Genomic DNA, 20,194 nt, shown 5'->3' with positions numbered 1-20,194 from the left:
TAGCTGTGGGAGTCGGTGGGTTTGTAAAAAATGTCAGTGTCAAGTCGGTCGTCATTAATGGAGATGGAGAGGTCCAGGAAGGGGAGGGAGGTGTCAGAGATGGTCCAGGTAAATTTAAGGTCAGGGTGGAATGTGTTGGTGAAGTTGATGAATTGCTCAACCTCCTCGCGGGAGCACGAGGTGGCGCCAATGCAGTCATCAATGTAGCGGAGGAAGAGGTGGGGAGTGGTGCCGGTGTAATTACGGAAGATCAACTGTTCTACGTAGCCAACAAAGAGACTGGCATAGCTGGGGCCCATACGTGTGCCCATGGCTACCCCTTTGGTCTGGAGGAAGTGGGAGGATTTAAAGGAGAAATTGTTAAGGGTGAGGACCAGTTCGGCCAAATGAATGAGAGTGTCGGTGGAAGGGTACTGTTGGGGACGTCAGGAGAGGAAGAAACGGAGGGCTTGGAGGCCCTGGTCATGGCGGATGGAGGTGTAGAGGGATTGGATATCCATGGTGAAGATGAGGCATTGGGGGCTGGGGAAATGGAAGTCTTGGAGGAGGTGGAGGGCGTGGGTGCTGTCTCGAACGTATGTGGGGAGTTCCTGGACGAGGGGGATAGGACAGTGTCGAGGTAGGTAGAGACGAGTTCAGTGGGGCAGGAGCATGCTGAGACAATGGGACGGCCAGGGTGGTCAGGCTTGTGGATCTTGGGAAGGAGGTAGAACCGGGCAGTGCGGGGTTCCCGGACTATGTGGTTGGAAGCTGTGGGTGGGAGATCTCCTGAGGTGATGAGGTTCTGTATGGTCTGGGAGATGAGGGTTTGGTGATGGGGGGGTGGGGTCATGGTCGAGGGGGCGGTAGGAAGAGGTGTCCTCGAGTTGGCGTTTGGTTTCACCGGTGTAGAGGTCAGTGCGCCAGACTACCACTGCGTTCCCTTTATCTGCTGGCTTGATGGTGAGGTTGGGATTGGAGCAGAGGGATTGGAGGGCTGCGCGTTGTGAGGGTGAGAGGTTGGAGTGGGGGAGAGGGGTAGACAGGTTGAGGCTGTTAATGTCCCGGCGGCAGCTGGAAATGAAGAGGTCGAGGGCAGGTAATAGGCCAGTGCGAGGTGTCCAGGTGGATGCAGTGTGTTGGAGATGGGCAAAGGGGTCCTCGAAATGTGGGCGGGAGTCCTGATTGTGAAAGTAAGCTCAGAGGCGGAGGCGGCGGAAGAATTGTTTGACGTCACGGCGTGTACTAAATTCATTCACGCGTGGACGGAGGAGGATGAAGGTGAGTCCTTTGCTGAGGACTGATCGTTCGTCCTCAATGAGGGGAAGGTCTGGAGGGATGGTGAAAACCCGGCAGGGCTGGGAGCTGGGATCTGGTGTGGGTGTGGAGCTGGGAGTGGGGGCGGAGCCGGTAACTGGAGTGGGTGTGATGGTGGGGGGAATGGGGGTGGAGTCATGAGCAGGGGTAGTGTTCCCCTCAGGGTTCTGGGGGGCGGGGATAGTGACAGTGGGATCTGTGGGGGGCGTGTCAGCAGAATGCAGGTGAGTGGCGCTGGTGGGGGCAGAAGTGGTGGCAGACACGGCAGTAGGGGTGGCAGAAGTCACTGAGCGTGTGACATCAGCGATGATGTGAGGGGCAGAAGAGGCATCAGCTCCTTTAGAAAACGGCTTCAAAAGCACAAGGTCATTTAGCAGTACCTCAGCGTTCTAGGCACAGGGGTCACCTTGCCTATTCAAGGCACATTCCAACACATTCGAAAAAATGACCTGTATAAAGATCAATCCATTTCACTTGTTTTGCAAATTATTTTAACTCCGTGCTCTGGGATTGAGTACGGAGAGGTGATGCTGAACCTTTACAAGACCCTGATTAGGCCCCAGCTACAGCATTGAGTCCCAATCTGGCCCTCAGCCTTCAGGGAGCTTGGCCGAGTCTTCAAGGGGGTATGGATCCAGGGATGAGGAGTTTTATTGAAGAGGTTACAATGGAGGAGCTGGGGCAGGTCTGCTTCGAGTGAAGGAGATTGAGGGCAGATCTGCTCAAGGTGGAAGGTCGAATTTGAAAGCCGAGTCCAGGATTAAGGATAGGATTCTTGGCAGTGTGGAGGAACAGAGGGATCTGGGTGTGCAAGTACATAGATCCCTTAAAATGGCCACCCAAGTGGACAGGGTTGTTAATAAAGCATCTGGTGTTTTGGCTTTCATTAACAGGGGGATTGAGTTTAAGAGTCGTGAGATCTTGTTGCAGCTCTATAAAACTTTGGTTAGACCGCACTTGGAATACTGTGTCCAGTGCTGGTCACCCTATTATAGGAAAGATGTGGATGCTTTGGAGAGGGTTCAGAGGAGGTTTACCAGGATGCTGCCTGGACTGGAGGGCTTATCTCATGAAGAGAGGTTGATTGAGCTCGGACTTTTGTCATTGGAGAAAAGGAGGAGGAGAGGGGCCCTAATTGAGGTATACAAGATAGTGAGGGGCATAGATAGAGTCGAGAGCTAGAGACTATTTCTCAGGGCAGAAAAGGCTAACACAAGGGGTCATAGTTTTAAGCTGGTTAGAGGAAAGTTTCGAGGGGATGTCAGAGGTGGGTTCTTTACACAGAGAGTTGTGAGAGCATGGAATGCGTTGCCAGCAGCAGTTGTGGAGGCAAGGTCATTGGGGACATTTAAGCGACTGCTGGATATGCACATGGTCACAGAAATTTGAGGGTACATACATGAGGATCAATGGTCGGCACAACATCATGGGCTGAAGGGCCTGTTCTGTGCTGTACTGTTCTATGTTCTATCACAAACTTTCCACTGCACTAATTTAAGAGAATAGAGTTCATAGAGAATTACAGCACGGAAACAGACCCTTCGGTCCAACTCATCCGTGCCGAGCAGATATCCTCAATTAGTCTAGTCTCATTGCCAGCACTTGGCCAATATCCCTCTAAACCCTTCCTATTTATATACCCATCTAGGTGCCTTTTAAATGCTGTAATTGTACCAGCCTCCACCACTTCCTCTGGCAGCTCATTCCATACACATACCACCCTCTGTGTGAAAACGTTGCCCCTTAGGTCTCTTTTATAACTTTCCCCTCTCACCCTAAACCTGTACCCTCTAGTTCTGGACTCCCCGACTCCAGGGAAAAAAACAAGTCTATTTACCCTATCCATGTCCCTCATAATTTTATAAACCTCTATAAGGTCTCCCCTCAGCCTCCAATGCTCCAGGGAAAACAGCCCCAGCCAATTCAGCCTCTCCCTGTAGCTCAAACCCTCCAACCCTGGCAACATCCTTGTAAATCTTTTCTGAACCCTTTCAAGTTTCACAACATCTTTCCTACAGCGGGGAGACCAGAATTGTAGTTGAGAGTGTAGTGCTGGAAAAGCACAGCAAGTCAGGCAGCATCAAAATGAGGGGCTCATGCCCGAAACGTTGATTCTCCTGCTCCTCGGATGCTGCCTGACCTGCTGTACATTTTCCAGCATCACACTCTCGACTCTAATCTCCAGCATCTGCAGTCCTCACTTTCTCCTGGACAAAAATTGTACATAATATTCCAACAGTGGCCTAACCAATGTCCTGTACTGCAGCAATATGACCTCCCAACTCCTGTACTCAATACTCTGACCAATAAAGGAAAGCATACCAAACACCGCCTTCACTATCCTATCTACCTGCGACTCCACTTTCAAGGAACTACTTTTACCATGTAAAAGAAAATAGCACTCATTTATATTGTTCCTTCCAAGACCTGAGGATAGACAGAAGTATTTTGCAGCCAATGAAATAGATTTCAGATGCAGGGTTACTAGGGGGGAAGGAGGTAAGAGTTTGCATGCATTAAATTCCACAAGCAGTGATGAAATAAATAGCCAACTGTTTGTTTGAACAGATAATTTGAGGGGTAAATATTGACCAGGATACTAAAAATCTTCCTTTAGTTATCAAGTAGTACCTTGGGATGTTTTGCCTGGACCTAAGTGGTGAAACACCGGATGGTGTCACTGACAATGCAGCACTCCCTCATCACTGGGTTGGGTTGAAATTTCAGCTGGCTCTTGCACCCCAGTCACTAAATCAAGGCGGACTGCTGCAGCAGATTGAAAATGCAGCGTTGTGAATGCAAGGTTTCTCAAGGTGGTTGTTTTGTCACTTGGATTCAAGGTTCAACTGAGGAAAGAAGGAGGTCATGTGATTTTTCAATTCTGCCAGACAACAGGCCTGGTGTGGTGGTGCTTGTTTATCGCTGGGGAACGGCGCGGTTTGAGCCTAACTTGGGGGAACATGGAAGATGTCTGCACCTGGAAACAAGCAGAAACACAGACAGTCTTTCCATTTCATGTTTGGACTGAAAGAGGCAGCTGAGTCTCAGAGGCAAAAGGGTACGGCTGCTTTGGTCAGCAGAGTGGGGAAAGCTGTAATTCAGCTAACGTATGAGATAGAGAGGGGCAATCCCAGACCAAAGAGACAGTCTGTGGCAGTCAAAAGCTTTTGAAACATTTATCCTGCTGAACCTAAACACTGGTATAACCGGTTTGGAAATCCTCCAAACACTGAGGGAAACACCTTTCAGCACTCACTCTCAACCAGGAGGTGTGAACCCATTGGAAGGGAGGAGTGGCTGTCACCATTTCCTGGGAAGGCTGCAATCCTGTGGAGATTGTGCATGCCTCCACATGTATGTCTTTTCCCAAGACCCTGAAAATATGCAGCTAATTCAGCTCATTATTACTGCACATATCTGTGTGTCTGTGTGAGTATGTCTGTGTACAGGTGTCTGTGTGTGTGGGGGGTGAGCAATGACTGACCTGTCCCTCAGAGGGGGCAATGGAGAGCGAGTGAGGAACTGACCCCCCCCCTCCGAGAGGGCCCAAAGTGCCTGACTTACCTGAGGGTCTCCCGGGTCCAGGTGATGCAGACATAGAACGGCACCGAGTCACCATCGAATAGGTTCCTGCAAAACTGTGCTCTGCCCGACCAGCTGAGAGACTGCGAGATGCTGCACACCTCCTGCATCAGAACAGAGTGACAGGGGAAAGGTCTATCACTCTCATTACTCACACCTCTCTCTCACTGACCCCCACACACACAACAGTGGCTCTCTCTCTCTCACACACACACCAACTGCAGAGACATTCTCTGAGTCACGTGAAGCACTGGGAACAGGGACGGGAGTGTGTTGGTTTATATTCTGCATTATGATAGCTGCCCTTGGTCCTGTACAAGAGGCTGAAGGGATGGAGTGATCGCCGGCTTCAGGGTGAGTTTGAGGAAAGGGGTGGATAGGTTTTCTCACCTCTCAGCCTCAGGAGTGTGTCTGTTAAATCCCTGTCAGGGGAGGTCCTCCTCTACTTACCCTCTTTGTGTGGTGTGTGGCCGGGACTGAGTGCTTTGAGTTGACTTGAGTAGCCGTTCCCTCGGAGCTCGTGAACGAGTGGCTGGAAGCTGAATGGTGTCACACAACATCTCATTCATCAAGTTAAGTGCTGCTTGTGTTCGCTGTTCATGGTTCACAGCTAGAGTTACCCTGGGCAGAAACAGACCGTTCATTCAAAAACACCACAACTTACTGCTACACACAATGAATTATTCAGACCCAGTAACTTGGTTCACAGATAATTGTTCAGATCCAGGGATACAGAACGGAACGGTCTCCTCCACTGGTCCCCAACATCCCAGATACCAGTCTCCAGCCAATCCAATTCACTCCACGTGATAATCAAGCCAGGCTTGGAGACTGAATACTGCAAAGGCATTGGTCCCTGAGAACATTGTGGCTTTAGTACTGATGACCTGTACTCCAGAACTTGCCACTCACCTAGTCAAACTGTTCCAGTAAGGTTACAACACTGGCATCTACCTGACAAAATCATTAAAACTTGATGTGTACGTTGTGTACATAAAAAGCAGGACAAATCCAACCCTGCCAATTCGTGACTCGGGTCGTAATGTACTGTCTGAGAGTGTGGGGGAGGCAGGTTGACTTCAGGTATTAGCCCTGAAGAAGAGCTTATGCCCGAAACGTCGATTCTCTCGCACCTCGGATGCTGCCTGACCTGCTGTGTTTTTCCAGCACATTTTTCAATTCAGGTATTAGTATCTGGAATGTAGTATCTAAGAGTGTGATGTGAGGTTGAATCAAGGCTCTCAAAAGAAATTAGACTGATATTCAATGGGTTCCATGGAAAGTCAATCAGGGATTTGTACAAGGGTGTGGAAGAACTTAGGATACATGATGAGTCGTGCGCTTTCATTTTACGGGACACGTGGTCAATCGGTCAGTGTCCGGATTAAAGTATACACGGTGAATCGGTCAGTCTCTGGGTTAGGGTATACACGGTGAATTGGTCAGTCTCTGGGTTAGGGTACACACGGTGAATCGGTCAGTCTCTGGGTTCGGGTATACACGGTGAATCGGTCAGTCTCTGGGTTAGGGTACACACGGTGAATGGGTCAGCCTCTGGGTTAGGGTACACACGGTGAATCGGTCAGTCTCTGGGTTCGGGTATACACGGTGAATCGGTCAGTCTCTGAGTTAGGGTACACACGGTGAATCGGTCAGTCTCTGGGTTAGGGTACACATGGCGAATCGGTCAGTCTCTGGGTTAGGGTACGCACGGTGAATCGGTCAGTCTGGGTTCGGGGATACACGGTGAATCGGTCAGTCTCTGGGTTAGGGTATACACGGTGAATCGGTCAGTCTCTGGGTTAGGGTACACACAGTGAATCGGTCAGTCTCTGGGTTAGGGTATACACGGTGAATCGGTCAGTCTCTGGGTTACGGTATACACGGTGAATCGGTCAGTCTCTGGGTTAGGGTACACACTGTGAATCGGTCAGTCTCTGGGTTACGGTATACACAGTGAATCGGTCAGTCTCTGGGTTAGGGTACCCACGGTGAATCGGTCAGTCTCTGGGTTACGGTATACACAGTGAATCGGTCAGTCTCTGGGTTAGGGTATACACGGTGAATCGGTCAGTCTCTGGGTTAGGGTACACAGGGTGAATCGGTCAGTCTCTGGGTTCGGGTATACACGGTGAATCGGTCAGTCTCTGGGTTAGGGTATACACAGTGAATCGGTCAGTCTCTGGGTTAGGGTAAACACGGTGAATCGGTCAGTCTCTGGGTTAGGGTATACACGGTGAATCGGTCAGTCTCTGGGTTACGGTATACACAGTGAATCGGTCAGTCTCTGGGTTGGGGTATACACGGTGAATCGGTCAGTCTCTGGGTTAGGGTACACACGGTGAATCGGTCAGTCTCTGGGTTAGGGTATACACGGTGAATCGTTCAGTCTCTGGGTTAGGGTACACACGGTGAATCGGTCAGTCTCTGGGTTAGGGTACACACGGTGAATCGGTCAGTCTCTGGGTTAGGGTATACACGGTGAATGAGTCAGTCTCTGGGTTAGGGTAAACACGGTGAATGAGTCAGTCTCTGGGTTACGGTATACACAGTGAATCGGTCAGTCTCTGGGTTAGGGTATACACGGTGAATCGGTCAGTCTCTGGGTTAGGGTACACACGGTGAATTGGTCAGTCTCTGGGTTACGGTATACACGGTGAATGAGTCAGTCTCTGGATTAGGGTACACACGGTGAATCGGTCAGTCTCTGGGTTAGGGTATACACGGTGAATCGGTCAGTCTCTGGGTTAGGGTACACACGGTGAATCGGTCAGTCTCTGGGTTAGGGTATACACAATGAATCGGTCAGTCTCTGGGTTAGGGTAAACACGGTGAATGGGTCAGTCTCTGGGTTAGGGTACACACGGTGAATCGGTCAGTCTCTGGGTTAGGGTATACACAATGAATCGGTCAGTCTCTGGGTTAGGGTAAATACGGTGAATGAGTCAGTCTCTGGGTTAGGGTATACACGGTGAATCGGTCAGTCTCTGGGTTAGGGTACCCACGGTGAATCGGTCAGTCTCTGGGTTAGGGTACCCACGGTGAATCGGTCAGTCTCTGGGTTAGGGTATACACGGTGAATCGGTCAGTCTCTGGGTTACGGTATACACGGTGAATGAGTCAGTCTCTGGGTTAGGGTATACACGGTGAATCGGTCAGTCTCTGGGTTAGGGTATACACGGTGAATCGGTCAGTTTCTGGGTTAGGGTATACACGGTGAAACTGTCAGTCTCTGGGTTGGGGTATACACGGTGAATCGGTCAGTCTCTGGGTTAGGGTATACACGGTGAATCGGTCAGTCTCTAGGTTTGGGTATACACGGTGAAACAGTCAGTCTCTGGGTTAGGGTATACACAGTGAATCGGCTAGACTCTGGGTTAGGGTATACACGGTGAATCTGTCAGTCTCTGGGTTAGGGTACACACTGTGAATCGGTCAGTCTCTGGGTTAGGGTATACACGGTGAATCTGTCAGTCTCTGGGTTAGGGTACACACTGTGAATCGGTCAGTCTCTGGGTTAGGGTATACACGGTGAATCGGTCAGTCTGTGAGTAGCAGTCCGCACTGTATTAAATAATTACCTGTTCTTTACTGCAGTCTTCTTCTGGTGTTGTTTAATTTCTTTGTTTGTGATTTTCTTCTGCGATGAAAATGGAAAAGATTATCAGAATAAACCAAACACCTAACATCGGTATGACCCGAAGACCTGACATCGGTATGACCTGAAGACCTGACATGGGCAGAGTTCCCTTCTTCTGGTTGTCAACGTGCCACCAGGAAAGCAACTGGCTTCTCACCTGTCTCTCCTTGGCACAGTACGGTGATCGCTCCTTACTCCTCAGATCTTCTCGGTGTTGTCGATATGTTGCAAACCTCTGCTGTCTCTTGTGTTTCATCCATTCTTGAATCTCCTTCTGTTCCGGCACACTTCGTTTTGCAGGCTTAGAATACCTGCACATTCCCAGAACAATCGACAAGTGAGTGTGTGTGTGGTAACATGGAGAATCAGGATGTGGAAATACCAACAGGCATGTTCCCTTAACACCATTCCCGTCAAACACTCCCAGGACAGGGACAGCACTGGGTTAGATCGAGAATAAAGCTCTCTCTACACTGTCCTGTCAAGGACTCCCAGATGTGGGCTAGCTGATATTGATTTAATATAGAATCATGGAATGCTACAGTGTGGAAGCAGGTCATTCGGCCCATCCACACTGACTCTCTGAAAAGCCACAACTCCACCCTATCCCACGGCCAATCCACCCTGACCTGCACATCTTTGGACTGTGGGAGGAAACCGGAGCACCCAGAGGAAACCCACACAGACAATCACCTGAGGCTGGGATCGAACCCACGGTCCATGGTGCTGTCAGGCAGAGCTCGCCACTGAGCCACTCTGCTGTCTTTCTGAACTGGAGTCATGAGTTTTGCAGCTTATATTCCCATTGGCCAGTGGGACATGTCAAATAAACGCCATTGGCAATCCATACCTGGAGAGTTTCTCAATTTGTTGTTCAGACAGGCCCAGGCCTTTCGTGGACAATTTTCCCTCATTAAACAGGTCAGCTACAATGTCACTGACCCCGCTGAGTCCACTGAGGTGAAGTGGATCATCCCAGGAGCTGGAAATACAAAATAGGAGACATTAGTGTCCCAAACTGGGAGAGGGCTGAACCTCACTCTGGTTACAGCACAGCTACAGCTCCCTCCCCAGGCAGAAGCCAAGCAAAATACAAAGCACAAACAGCGGGAACGTGACCCACAGCAATCCAGGAATAACACGTGCACCCCGTCTGTCCGGGAATAACGCAGAGCAGTATCGGCCCGGATTAACACATGGACCCTGTCTGTCTGAGAATTACATATATAATGTTCCACTGACCTTGCAGTTTCTCTGCTCAGCTGATGACGAGCTGTGGAAAGATGCATAAACACATAAGAAACTGACGCGTCTAAACTGAAGATTTTGAATTGAAATTCATCACATTTCAGTTTTGAACATGTCACAGGCTGTGTCTCTCAGACTGTGCTAACACTGACCTGTTGAGGGTTAGACACTGTCTCTGTCCCTGTCAGGAGGGATTGAGACTGGGTTTATACAGCTGTCATTAGTGGGGAGATCCCAGGCTGGGTCTGGTAGCTCACTGTATTTAATTTAACCCAGGAGCTGTCCAGTGACTCCTTCTAATAATTCAATACAGTAGGAAACATTTGATGCAGATTAACAAGGTAGAGAGTTTGCAATTGAGAAGGTTAATGGGATCATAGAATCTTATTTAGCCCATTGAGTCCACACTGAAGAGCATCCCACCCAGACCCACCTATCCTACTATATCCCTGTAAACCTACATTCCTCATGACTAATCCACTCAAAGCTGCACATCCCTGGGCACTCTGGGTAATTTAGCATGGCTAACCCACTCTAACCTGCAGATCCCTGGGCACTCTGGGTAATTTAGCATGACTAACCCACTCTAACCTGCACATCCCTGGGCACTCTGGGTAATTTAGCATGGCTAACCCACTCTAACCTGCAGATCCCTGGGCACTCTGGATAATTTAGCATGGCTAACCCACTCTAACCTGCAGATCCCTGGGCACTCTGGGTAATTTAGCATGACTAACCCACTCTAACCTGCACATCCCTGGGCACTCTGGGTAATTTAGCATAGCCAACCCACTCTAACCTGCACATCCATGGGCACTCTGGGTAATTTAGCATAGCCAACCCACTCTAACCTGGGCATTCTGGGTAATTTAGCATGGTTAACCCACTCTAACCTGCACATTCCTGGGCACTCTGGGTAATTTAGCATGGCTAACCCACTCTAAACTGCACATTCCTGGGCACTCTGGGTAATTTAGCATGGCTAACCCACCCTAACCTGCACATCCCTGGGCACTCTGGGTAATTTAGCATGGCTAACATACCCTAACCTGCACATCCCTGGGCACTCTGGGTAATTCAGCATGGCTAACCCACCCTAACCTGCACATTCCTGGGCACTCTGGGTAATTTAGCATGGCTAACCCACCCTAACCTGCACATCCCTGGGCACTCTGGGTAATTTAGCATGGCTAACATACCCTAACCTGCACATCCCTGGGCACTCTGGGTAATTTAGCATGGCTAACATACCCTAACCTGCACATCCCTGGGCACTCTGGGTAATTTAGCATGGCTAACATACCCTAACCTGCACATCCCTGTGCACTCTGGGTAATTCAGCATGGCTAACCCACCCTAACCTGCACATTCCTGGGCACTCTAGGTTATTTAGCATGGCTAACCCACCCTAACCTGCACATCCCTGGGCACTCTGGGTAATTTAGCATGGCTAACATACCCTAACCTGCACATCCCTGGGCACTCTGGGTAATTTAGCATGGCTAACATACCCTAACCTGCACATCCCTGGGCACTCTGGGTAACTTAGCATGGCTAACATACCCTAACCTGCACATCCCTGGGCACTCTGGGTAATTTAGCATGGCTAACCCACCCTAACCCGCACATCCCTGGGCACTCTGGGTAATTTAGCATGGCTAACATACCCTAACCTGCACAACCCTGGGCACTCTGGGTAATTTAGCATGGCTAACCCACCCTAACCCGCACATCCCTGGGCACTCTGGGTAATTCAGCATGGCTAACCCACCCTAACCTGCACATCCCTGGGCACTCTGGGTAATTCAGCATGGCTAACCCACCCTAACCTGCACATCCCTGGGCACTCTGGGTAATTTAGCATGGCTAACATACCCTAACCTGCACATCCCTGGGCACTCTGGGTAACTTAGCATGGCTAACATACCCTAACCTGCACATCCCTGGGCACTCTGGGTAATTTAGCATGGCTAACATACCCTAACCTGCATATCTTTGGACTGTGGTTGGAAGCTGGAGCACCCAGAGGAAACCCACACAGACACGGGGAGTATGTGGGGGATGTTATACTTTATGAAAAGAGGAATTGAACATAATAGAATATGAACTGCTTCAGTTACACACGCAACGGTGTGCCCACATCTCCAACACTGTGTGCAGTACCGGTCTCTCTCAAAGGAAAATGTAAATGCTTTTGGGGAGTTCAGGAGAAGTTGATTAGATTGATATCTGGGATGAAGGGGAAAAGTTAGACAGATTAAGTTTGTTTCGAAGAATGAAAGGTGCCTTGATTGAAGTGTGTAAGGCCCTGAATTGTCTTCACAAGGCGGCTGTGGGAAGGATGTTTGCTCTTGAGGGTCACTCCTGAACTATGGGCACTGTTCGAAAGTGGGCGAAAGTGAGGACTGCAAATGCTGGAGATCACAGTCAAGAGTGTGGTGCTGGAAAAGAACAGCAGGTCAGGTAGCAGAGGTAGCCAATGCCCAAAATGTCACCTCTCCTGCTCCTCTGATGCTGCCTGACCTGCTGTGCTTTTCCAGCACCACCCTCTCGGCACTGTTTGCAAATCAAGGCTCACCCTTATCAGAGAATGGATGTAAACAACATATTTTATATTTTTCTTTAGTTGGGAATGTGGAGCAAAATAGGAAGTTGACTGCTTTAAACTAAGGAGACTGTCAAAGGAGATGTTGCAAAACAAGTTGAAATAACTAATTGGAAGTTCTGTTCTCACTGTAGCAATGGGAAAGATGCTGGAGGTATATTGGTACCGTGGGGAGTGTATTCAGGACAGCTTTACCCAGAGACAAGCTGCTGATGAGATTTTCAATAAGGGCCTGTTGTGTGGGTCAGGAATGCTCAGCATGACAACATCTCTCTGATAGGTTCCTGGCCAGGTGGCCAGCCTGGGGAGGAACAACACAGAGGCAGGAGGCCTCCAGACTCGACAGAGACAGCATCACACTCTCTCCTCACACTGAACTCACAAACAATAGTCAGAAAGATTACTATTCTCATTCACTGTTTGACGCTGAGCTGCTACCTCTAACCAGTGACTGAGAATTAGTGAATCAACTCAGCCCCCTGTCTACAGGGAAGGACTGAAAGAACTTGGAAGGAAAATGAGCAGAGATCAGAAGGACTCGGAAGAAGAATAAGGTCCTAGGGAGTGTTGCTGAACAAAGAGACCTTGGAGTGCAGGTTCATAGCTCCTCAAACGTAGAGTCACAGGTAGATAGGATAGTGAAGAAGATGTTTGGTATGCTTTCCTTTACTGGTCAGAGTATTGAGTACAGGTGTTGGGAGGTCATGTTGCGGCTGTACAGGACATTGGTTAGGCCGCTGTTGGAATATTGCTTGCAATTCTAGTCTCCTTCCTATCGGAAAGATGTTGTAAAACTTGAAAGGGTTCAGAAAAGATTTACAAGGATGTTGCCAGGGTTGTAGGATCTGAGCTACAGGGAGAGACTGAACAGGCTGGGGCTGTTTTCCCTGGAGCGTTGCAGGCTGAGGGGTGACCTTATAGAGGTTTACAAAATTATGAGGGGCATGGATAGGGTAAATAGGCAAAGTCTTTTCCCTGGAGTGGGGGAGTCCAGAACTAGAGGGCATAGGTTTAGGGTGAGAGGGGAAAGATATAAAAGAGACTTAAGAGGCAACTTTTTCACACAGAGGGTGGTACGTGTATGGAATGTGCTGCCAGGGGAAGTGGTGGAGGTACAATTGCAACATTTAAAAAGCATCTGGATGGGTATATGAATAGGAAGGGTTTGGAAGGATATGGGCTACATGCTGGCAAATGGGACTAAATTAATTTAGGATATCTGGTCAGCATGGATGGTTGGACCGAAGGGTCTGATTCCATGCTGTACATCTCTATGATCCTAAAAGGGACAACATAAATGAATCCTTGGACTGTACTATTGACCTGTATTTCCCTAATATATTTTTCTCCACCACGTTTTTCTGTTTGTCTGTGTACAGTTGCATCTGGTTGTTGGGGTTTAAGAAGGAAAAGAATAAGTCAGCATTATAAATTGATGGTTCAAACCACAGTAAAACAAACGTTTTGGTTAGGTTGTGAGAAATAATAGTTTCTTGTTGAGTCAGTGTTTATTGTTAACCAGAGCTTCTTAACCAGCTAAATCAAGCACTTTGAGTAATTTAGTTCAGTCTTTAACTTTTATGATGATCCCATTGTAAACACTGTATCTCTTTTATGTCTCTGTATGCCGGGTTGTGGACTGAAATGAGAAAAGGACTGTTTCCTAAACCCCCCGAGGATTGTGGGAGGGATTGCTGCATCTTCCTAAAACTAACAGCCTGCCCCTCACTGTAAGTGCTGTTTACACAGCTGCTTGCTCAGTCAGTGGGAGGGGCTTCCTGAAGATGAGCTAGGGCCAGGGCCTAGGTAAAAAGGTGGATTCAGCCAAGAACAAGTCGTTGATTGGTCTGTGCAGTGGCAACCAATTACTGATGATAAAAGAGTTCTACCTGGTAACAACGATACGATTGGTTCCCAGGCAGAGGAACAGCTTGTGGATGTCAACAAAATGGTCAGAAATCCTCTGACATGCAGACATGAGGTGATATCTCCACCTTGGTGTGCAGTTAATTCACGAGAGGCTCAATGTGAGTCTGACTTGACTGTAAATGGACAATCAGCATTCCACACTCACTGCCCCTCAGTGCCCAGCTCACACTCACTGCCCCTCAGTGTCAGCTCACACTCACTGCCCCTCAGTGCCCAGCTCACACTCACTGCCCCTCAGTGTCCGGCTCACACTCACTAGCCATGCCCAGCTCACACTCACTGCCTGTGCCCAGCTCATACTCAGCCCCTCAGGTGCCAGCCTGTACAGCCTACACCCCTCATTCTGCGAGAGTGCCCATCTACTGAGAGCAATTCACAGCAGCTACCGGGAGACAGGTGCAGGTCCTTGACAGCGAGAGGGGGTGTGCGTCGGTGCCAATCTGGGCTCATGGCTGATCTCACAGTCGTCTTAGCCTTTGGATAACACTGCTCCTCAGCTGCGTCCTCAGCACCGAGTCGGGGAGAGCGACAATGCCAGTCTGCACACACACGAGATCCTGCAGTAGCCCTCACACACCGCTCCTGAGCTCTGTCCTTCTGATCGGCACCGGCTGGAAAGGCAAAGACAGAAGGAGATCATCAGTATTGCTTTGAAGGCAGCTGGCAATATGCTGCCAATATAGCAGTGCCCTGTGGGTCCGGGGCAATGCTGGTGATATAGCAGTGCCCTGTGGGTCCGGGACAATGCTGGTGATATAGCAGTGCCCTGTGGGTCCGGGACAATGCTGGTGATATAGCAGTGCCCTGTGGGTCCGGGACAATGCTGGTGATATAGCAGTGCCCTGTGGGTCCGGGACAATGCTGCTGATATAGCAGTGCCCTGTGGGTCCGGGACAATGCTGGTGATATGGCAGTGTCCTGTGGGTCCGGGACAATGCTGGTGATATAGCAGTGCCCTGTGGGTCCGTGACAATGCTGGTGATATAGCAGTGCCCTGTGGGTCCGGGACAATGCTGGTGATATAGCAGTGCCCTGTGGGTCCGGGACAATGCTGGTGATATAGCAGTGCCCTGTGGGTCCGGGACAATGCTGCCGATATAGCAGTGCCCTGTGGGTCCGGGACAATGCTGCCGATATAGCAGTGCCCTGTGGGTCCGGGACAATGCTGCCGATATAGCAGTGCCCTGTGGGTCCGGGACAATGCTGCTGATATAGCAGTGCCCTGTGGGTCCGGGACAATGCTGGTGATATAGCAGTGTCCTGTGGGTCCGGGGTAATGCTGGTGATATAGCAGTGCCCTGTGGGTCCGGGACAATGCTGGTGATATAGCAGTGCCCTGTGGGTCCGGGAAAATGCTGGTGATATAGCAGTGCCCTGTGGGTCCGGGACAATGCTGGTGATGTAGCAGTGCCCTGTGGGTCCGGGACAATGCTGCTGATATAGCAGTGCCCTGTGGGTCCGGGACAATGCTGGTGATATAGCAGTGCCCTGTGGGTCCGGGACAATGCTGGTGATGTAGCAGTGCCCTGTGGGTCCGGGACAATGCTGGTGATATAGCAGTGCCCTGTGGGTCCGGGACAATGCTGGTTATATAGCAGTGCCCTGTGGGTCCGGGACAATGCTGGTGATGTAGCAGTGCCCTGTGGGTCCGGGACAATGCTGGTGATGTAGCAGTGCCCTGTGGGTCCGGGGTAATGCTGGTGATATAGCAGTGCCCTGTGGGTCCGGGACAATGCTGGCGATATAGCAGTGCCCTGTGGGTCCGGGACAATGCTGGCGATATAGCAGTGCCCTGTGGGTCCGGGACAATGCTGGTGATGTAGCAGTGCCCTGTGGGTCCGGGACAATGCTGGTGATATAGCAGTGCCCTGTGGGTCCGGGACAATGCTGGTGATGTAGCAGTGCCCTGTGGGTCCGGGACAATGCTGGTGATATAGCAGTGCCCTGTGGGTCCGGGACAATGCTGGTGATATAGCAGTGCCCTGTGGGTCCGGGACAATGCTGGTGATATAGCAGTGCCCTGTGGGTCCGGGACAATGCTGCCGATATAGCAGTGCCCTGTGGGTCCGGGGTAATGCTGGTGATATAGCAGTGCCCTGTGGGTCCGGGACAATGTTCTCACGAGGGAATGGGTGGCATGTATTTCCTGGGAATGTTTGGTTTTATTGTAATGAGGAGATAGAGAGGACCGTTACTGTAACCTTTATTGCCCGTTCTTAATTGCTGTAGGGAAGGTGGTGATGAGATGTCTTCTTAAACCTGTGGAGCCCCTGGGGTTTAAGACACCACTGTGCTGTTGGGAGGCAGTTTCATTCCAAGTGAGGATGGTGATTGAGGCGTCTTAGAGAATCATAGAATCGTACAGTACAGAAATAGGCCCTTCTGCCCATCGAATCTTTACTGCATACACGAGTCTCATTATTCAGCATTAGGCCCGTAGCCTTGGACATTAAGATTTCAGATGCATATTGGAGTACTTTTAAAGGTTGTAACGTTTCCCACGTCAACCCCTCTCCCAGGCAGGGCATTCCAGAACCCCAGCAACCTCTCAGTGAAAAAGGGTTTTCTCAATTCCCTGAGAAACCTCCTGCCTTTCACTTTATTATGCCCAAAAGAATTGTTGATGCTGGAAATCGGAAACAAGAACCCCCAGATCTCTCTGTACTGCCCCTTTACCTAAATTGATTCCATTTAGGTAGTAATCTGCCTTCCAGTTATTGCCACCAAAGTGGATAACCATACATTTATCCACATTCAACTGCATCTGACCACTCACCGAACCTGTCCAGGTCACCCTATAATCTCCTAACATCCTCCTCACATTTCACCCTGCCACCCAGCTTTGCATCATCAGCAAATTTGCTAATGTTATTACTAATACCATCTTCTATATCATTAATATATATTGTAAAAAGCTGCGGTCCCAGTACTGATCCCTGCGGTACCCCACTGGTCACTGCCTGCCATTCCGAAATGGAGCCGTTTGTCACTACTCTTTGTTTCCTATCAGCCAACCAACTTTCAATCCAAGTTAGTACTTTGCCCCCAATACCATGCGCCCTAATTTTGCTCACTAACCTCCTATGTGGGACTTTATCAAAAGCTTTCTGAAAGTCCAGGTACACTACATCTACTGGATCTCCCTCGTCCATCTTCAGAGTTACATCCTCAAAACATTCCAGATTAGTCAAGCATGATTTCCCCTTCATAAATCCATGCTGACTCTGACCTATCCTGTTACTGCTATCCAGATGTGTCCTAATTTCATCCTTTATAATAGACTCCAGCATCTTTCCCACCACTGAGGTCTATAATTTCCTGCTTTCTCTCTCCCACCTTTCTTAAAAAGTGGTACAACATTAGCCACCCTCCAATCCGCAGGAACTGATCCCAAATCTATCGAACTCTGGAAAATAATCACCAACGCATCCACGATTTCTTGAGCCACCTCCTTCAGGCCTGTCTCTTTCCCTGGTTATTCTCTTCCCCTTGGTATACACATTCTCCCTAACCTTGCTTTCCAGTATTTTCGCATACACCCTCCTGGCTCTCCTAATTGCTTTTCTAAGATCCCCCTACACTTCCTATATTCCTCTAGAAATTCCGTTGTTTTACTCCCTCTGTACCTGTTATCCATCTCTCTGTTTTACTCCCTCTGTACCTGTTATCCATCTCTCTGTTTTACTCCCTCTGTACCTGTTATCCATCTCTCTTTTCCCTTTCATCCAGTCCTGAATAGTCCCCTAGGTCCAGGGTTCTCTGGGTACGTTGCTCCCTCATGTTGGCCCTATACTCTCCCTGGACCTTTTGGAACCCTCCCCCTGTCGAGTTACCCCCATGTAGCTGTTTCCAGTATATTTTGGCCAGGTGTGGACTTATTTTAATAAAATCTGCCTTCCCCCCCAGTCCTTCTTGTTATCCATAATAAATCTGCAGCATCGCTATCACTGAAACATCCCCCCACTGTCCCCTCGAACAGCTGCCCACCTTCATTCCCCAGAGTTCGGTGCAGCACTGTACCCTCCCTTGTTGGATCATCTACACAGTGACGTAAACAACTCTCCTGAACACATTCCAGGGAATCTGCTCCCTCCAAACCCTTTATATCATGGCTATTCCGAATGGGGGAACTGAAAAAATATAATGATCCTGTTTGTATTTTTACACACCTCAGTGCACTGTCTCCATATCTGCCCCTGTATTGTTCACTGACTGTTTGGGGGCTCTGTAATACACACCCCAGGAATGTCACTGTCTCCTTTTTATCCCTAAGCTCTACACAGAAAACCTGATTTGACGACCTCTCCATGATATCTGCCCCCCCTTACTGCAGTAATGAACTCCCTGACTAATACTGTAACAGCACCTCCTCTGTCCTGCCTGAACACTCTCGCACCCATAATGTTGAGTTGCCAGTCCCCTCCCTGAAACACAAATTTGAGGTGGTAACAACATTGCAGTTCCATATCGAGACGGTGTTGCTGAAAAAGCACAGCAGGTCGGGCGGTATCCAAGCAGCAGGAGAATCAACGTTTCAGGCCGGAGCCCTTCATCAGGAATGAGGCTGGGAACCTCGGAGATGGAGAGATAAATTGGGAGAGGGTGGGGCTGGGAAGAAGGTAGCTGAGAGTGTAATAGGTGGATGGGGGTGAGGGGAAAGGTGATCGGTCGGGGAGGAGGGTGGCGTGGATAGGTGGGAACGAAGATTGACTGGGGTAAGGGGGGGGTGGGGAGGGGAAATGAGGAAACTGGTGAATCGCATCAATGTGGACTTCACCAGTTTCCTCATTCCCCTCCCCCCACCTTACCCCAGTTCCTTACGTCCAGCTCAGCACCGCCCTCATGACCTGTCCCACCTGTCAATCTTCCTTCCCACCTATCCGCTCCCCCCTCCTCCCTGACCTATCACCTTTATCCCCACCCCCATCCACCTATTGCACTCTTAGCTACCTTCTCCCCAGCCCCACCCTCTCCCACTTATCTCTCCATCCCGGAGGGTCCCAGCCTCATTCCTGATGAAAGGCTCTGGCCCAAAACGTCAATTTTCCTGCTCCTCGGATACCGCCCGACCTGCTGCGCTTTTCCAGCAATATACACTCAACTCTGATCTCCAGCATCTGCAGTCCTCACTTTCTCCTTGCAGTTCCATGTGTCAATCTGTATCTGAAACTCATCCGGCTTCCCTCTCATGCATCTGGCATTAAAATAGAGACCATCTCACCCCCCTGACACACCAGAAGTGAACTCACTCTACCTAAGTTATGCTGTGTTGCTACTGAACAAAGATACTGTGACCACTGCCCCTGCTGAACTGCTTTAAGCTCACACGAAGTGGTGTTCCATGTAACTGCTGCCTTTGTCCTTTTAGGTGGAAGTGGCCGTGGGTTTGGAAGTTGGTGTCTAAGGATCTCTGGTGAATTTCTGCAGTGCATCTTGTAAATGGTACACACTGCTGCTACTGAGCGTCAGTGGGGGAGGGAGTGAATGTTTGTGGTGCCAATCATCAATTTTTGTAAAAATCCATGTTGGTTCATGAATGTTCTTTCAAGAGGGATACCTACCATCCTGACCTGGTTTGGCCCACACAGGATTGCAGCCCCACAGTAATGTGGTTGATTCTACATTGCCCTCTGAAATGACAGAGGGAGCCTTTCAGTTCAAGTGTAATCAGGGAAAAAAATGCTGACCTTGCTGTTACCCCACATCTGTTCAAATAATAAACCAAATGCAGGCCCTTCAGGCTTCCTCCCTCGTGCAAGGGTTTGGAGAGAGGTGGACTGCTTGAGGTGCCACGTTTTGGTGGCCTTTGAAATTGAAACCTCATGAAAGACCCCGTGACATAACGATAAGAGGAACAGGGTGTCTCCGGTACAATACTCATCTCACTATCAACT

General features: G+C 49.6%; 1 protein-coding gene across 1 annotated transcript in view; it reads right to left on the bottom strand.

Annotated features, from left to right (window-relative positions):
- The window catches only part of cplane1 (ciliogenesis and planar polarity effector 1), a 295,045-nt gene that overhangs the window by 5,686 nt on the left and 269,165 nt on the right, over window positions 1-20,194 (bottom strand). Inside the window, exons 44-50 of the mRNA XM_060847121.1 lie at window positions 14,687-14,911; window positions 9,761-9,791; window positions 9,369-9,500; window positions 8,676-8,829; window positions 8,460-8,518; window positions 5,329-5,499; window positions 4,861-4,982 (exon numbers count right to left, since the gene is read on the bottom strand). Coding sequence (XP_060703104.1) covers window positions 4,861-4,982; window positions 5,329-5,499; window positions 8,460-8,518; window positions 8,676-8,829; window positions 9,369-9,500; window positions 9,761-9,791; window positions 14,687-14,911 — 894 coding nt within the window. The remainder of the gene's footprint in view (window positions 1-4,860; window positions 4,983-5,328; window positions 5,500-8,459; window positions 8,519-8,675; window positions 8,830-9,368; window positions 9,501-9,760; window positions 9,792-14,686; window positions 14,912-20,194) is intronic.

Source organism: Hemiscyllium ocellatum, chromosome 2, assembly GCF_020745735.1.
Source record: "Hemiscyllium ocellatum isolate sHemOce1 chromosome 2, sHemOce1.pat.X.cur, whole genome shotgun sequence".
In the NCBI taxonomy this organism is placed as follows: domain Eukaryota; kingdom Metazoa; phylum Chordata; class Chondrichthyes; order Orectolobiformes; family Hemiscylliidae; genus Hemiscyllium; species Hemiscyllium ocellatum.
The sequence above is the reverse complement of the archived record's forward strand: the minus strand, read 5'-3'. Positions and strand labels throughout refer to the sequence as shown.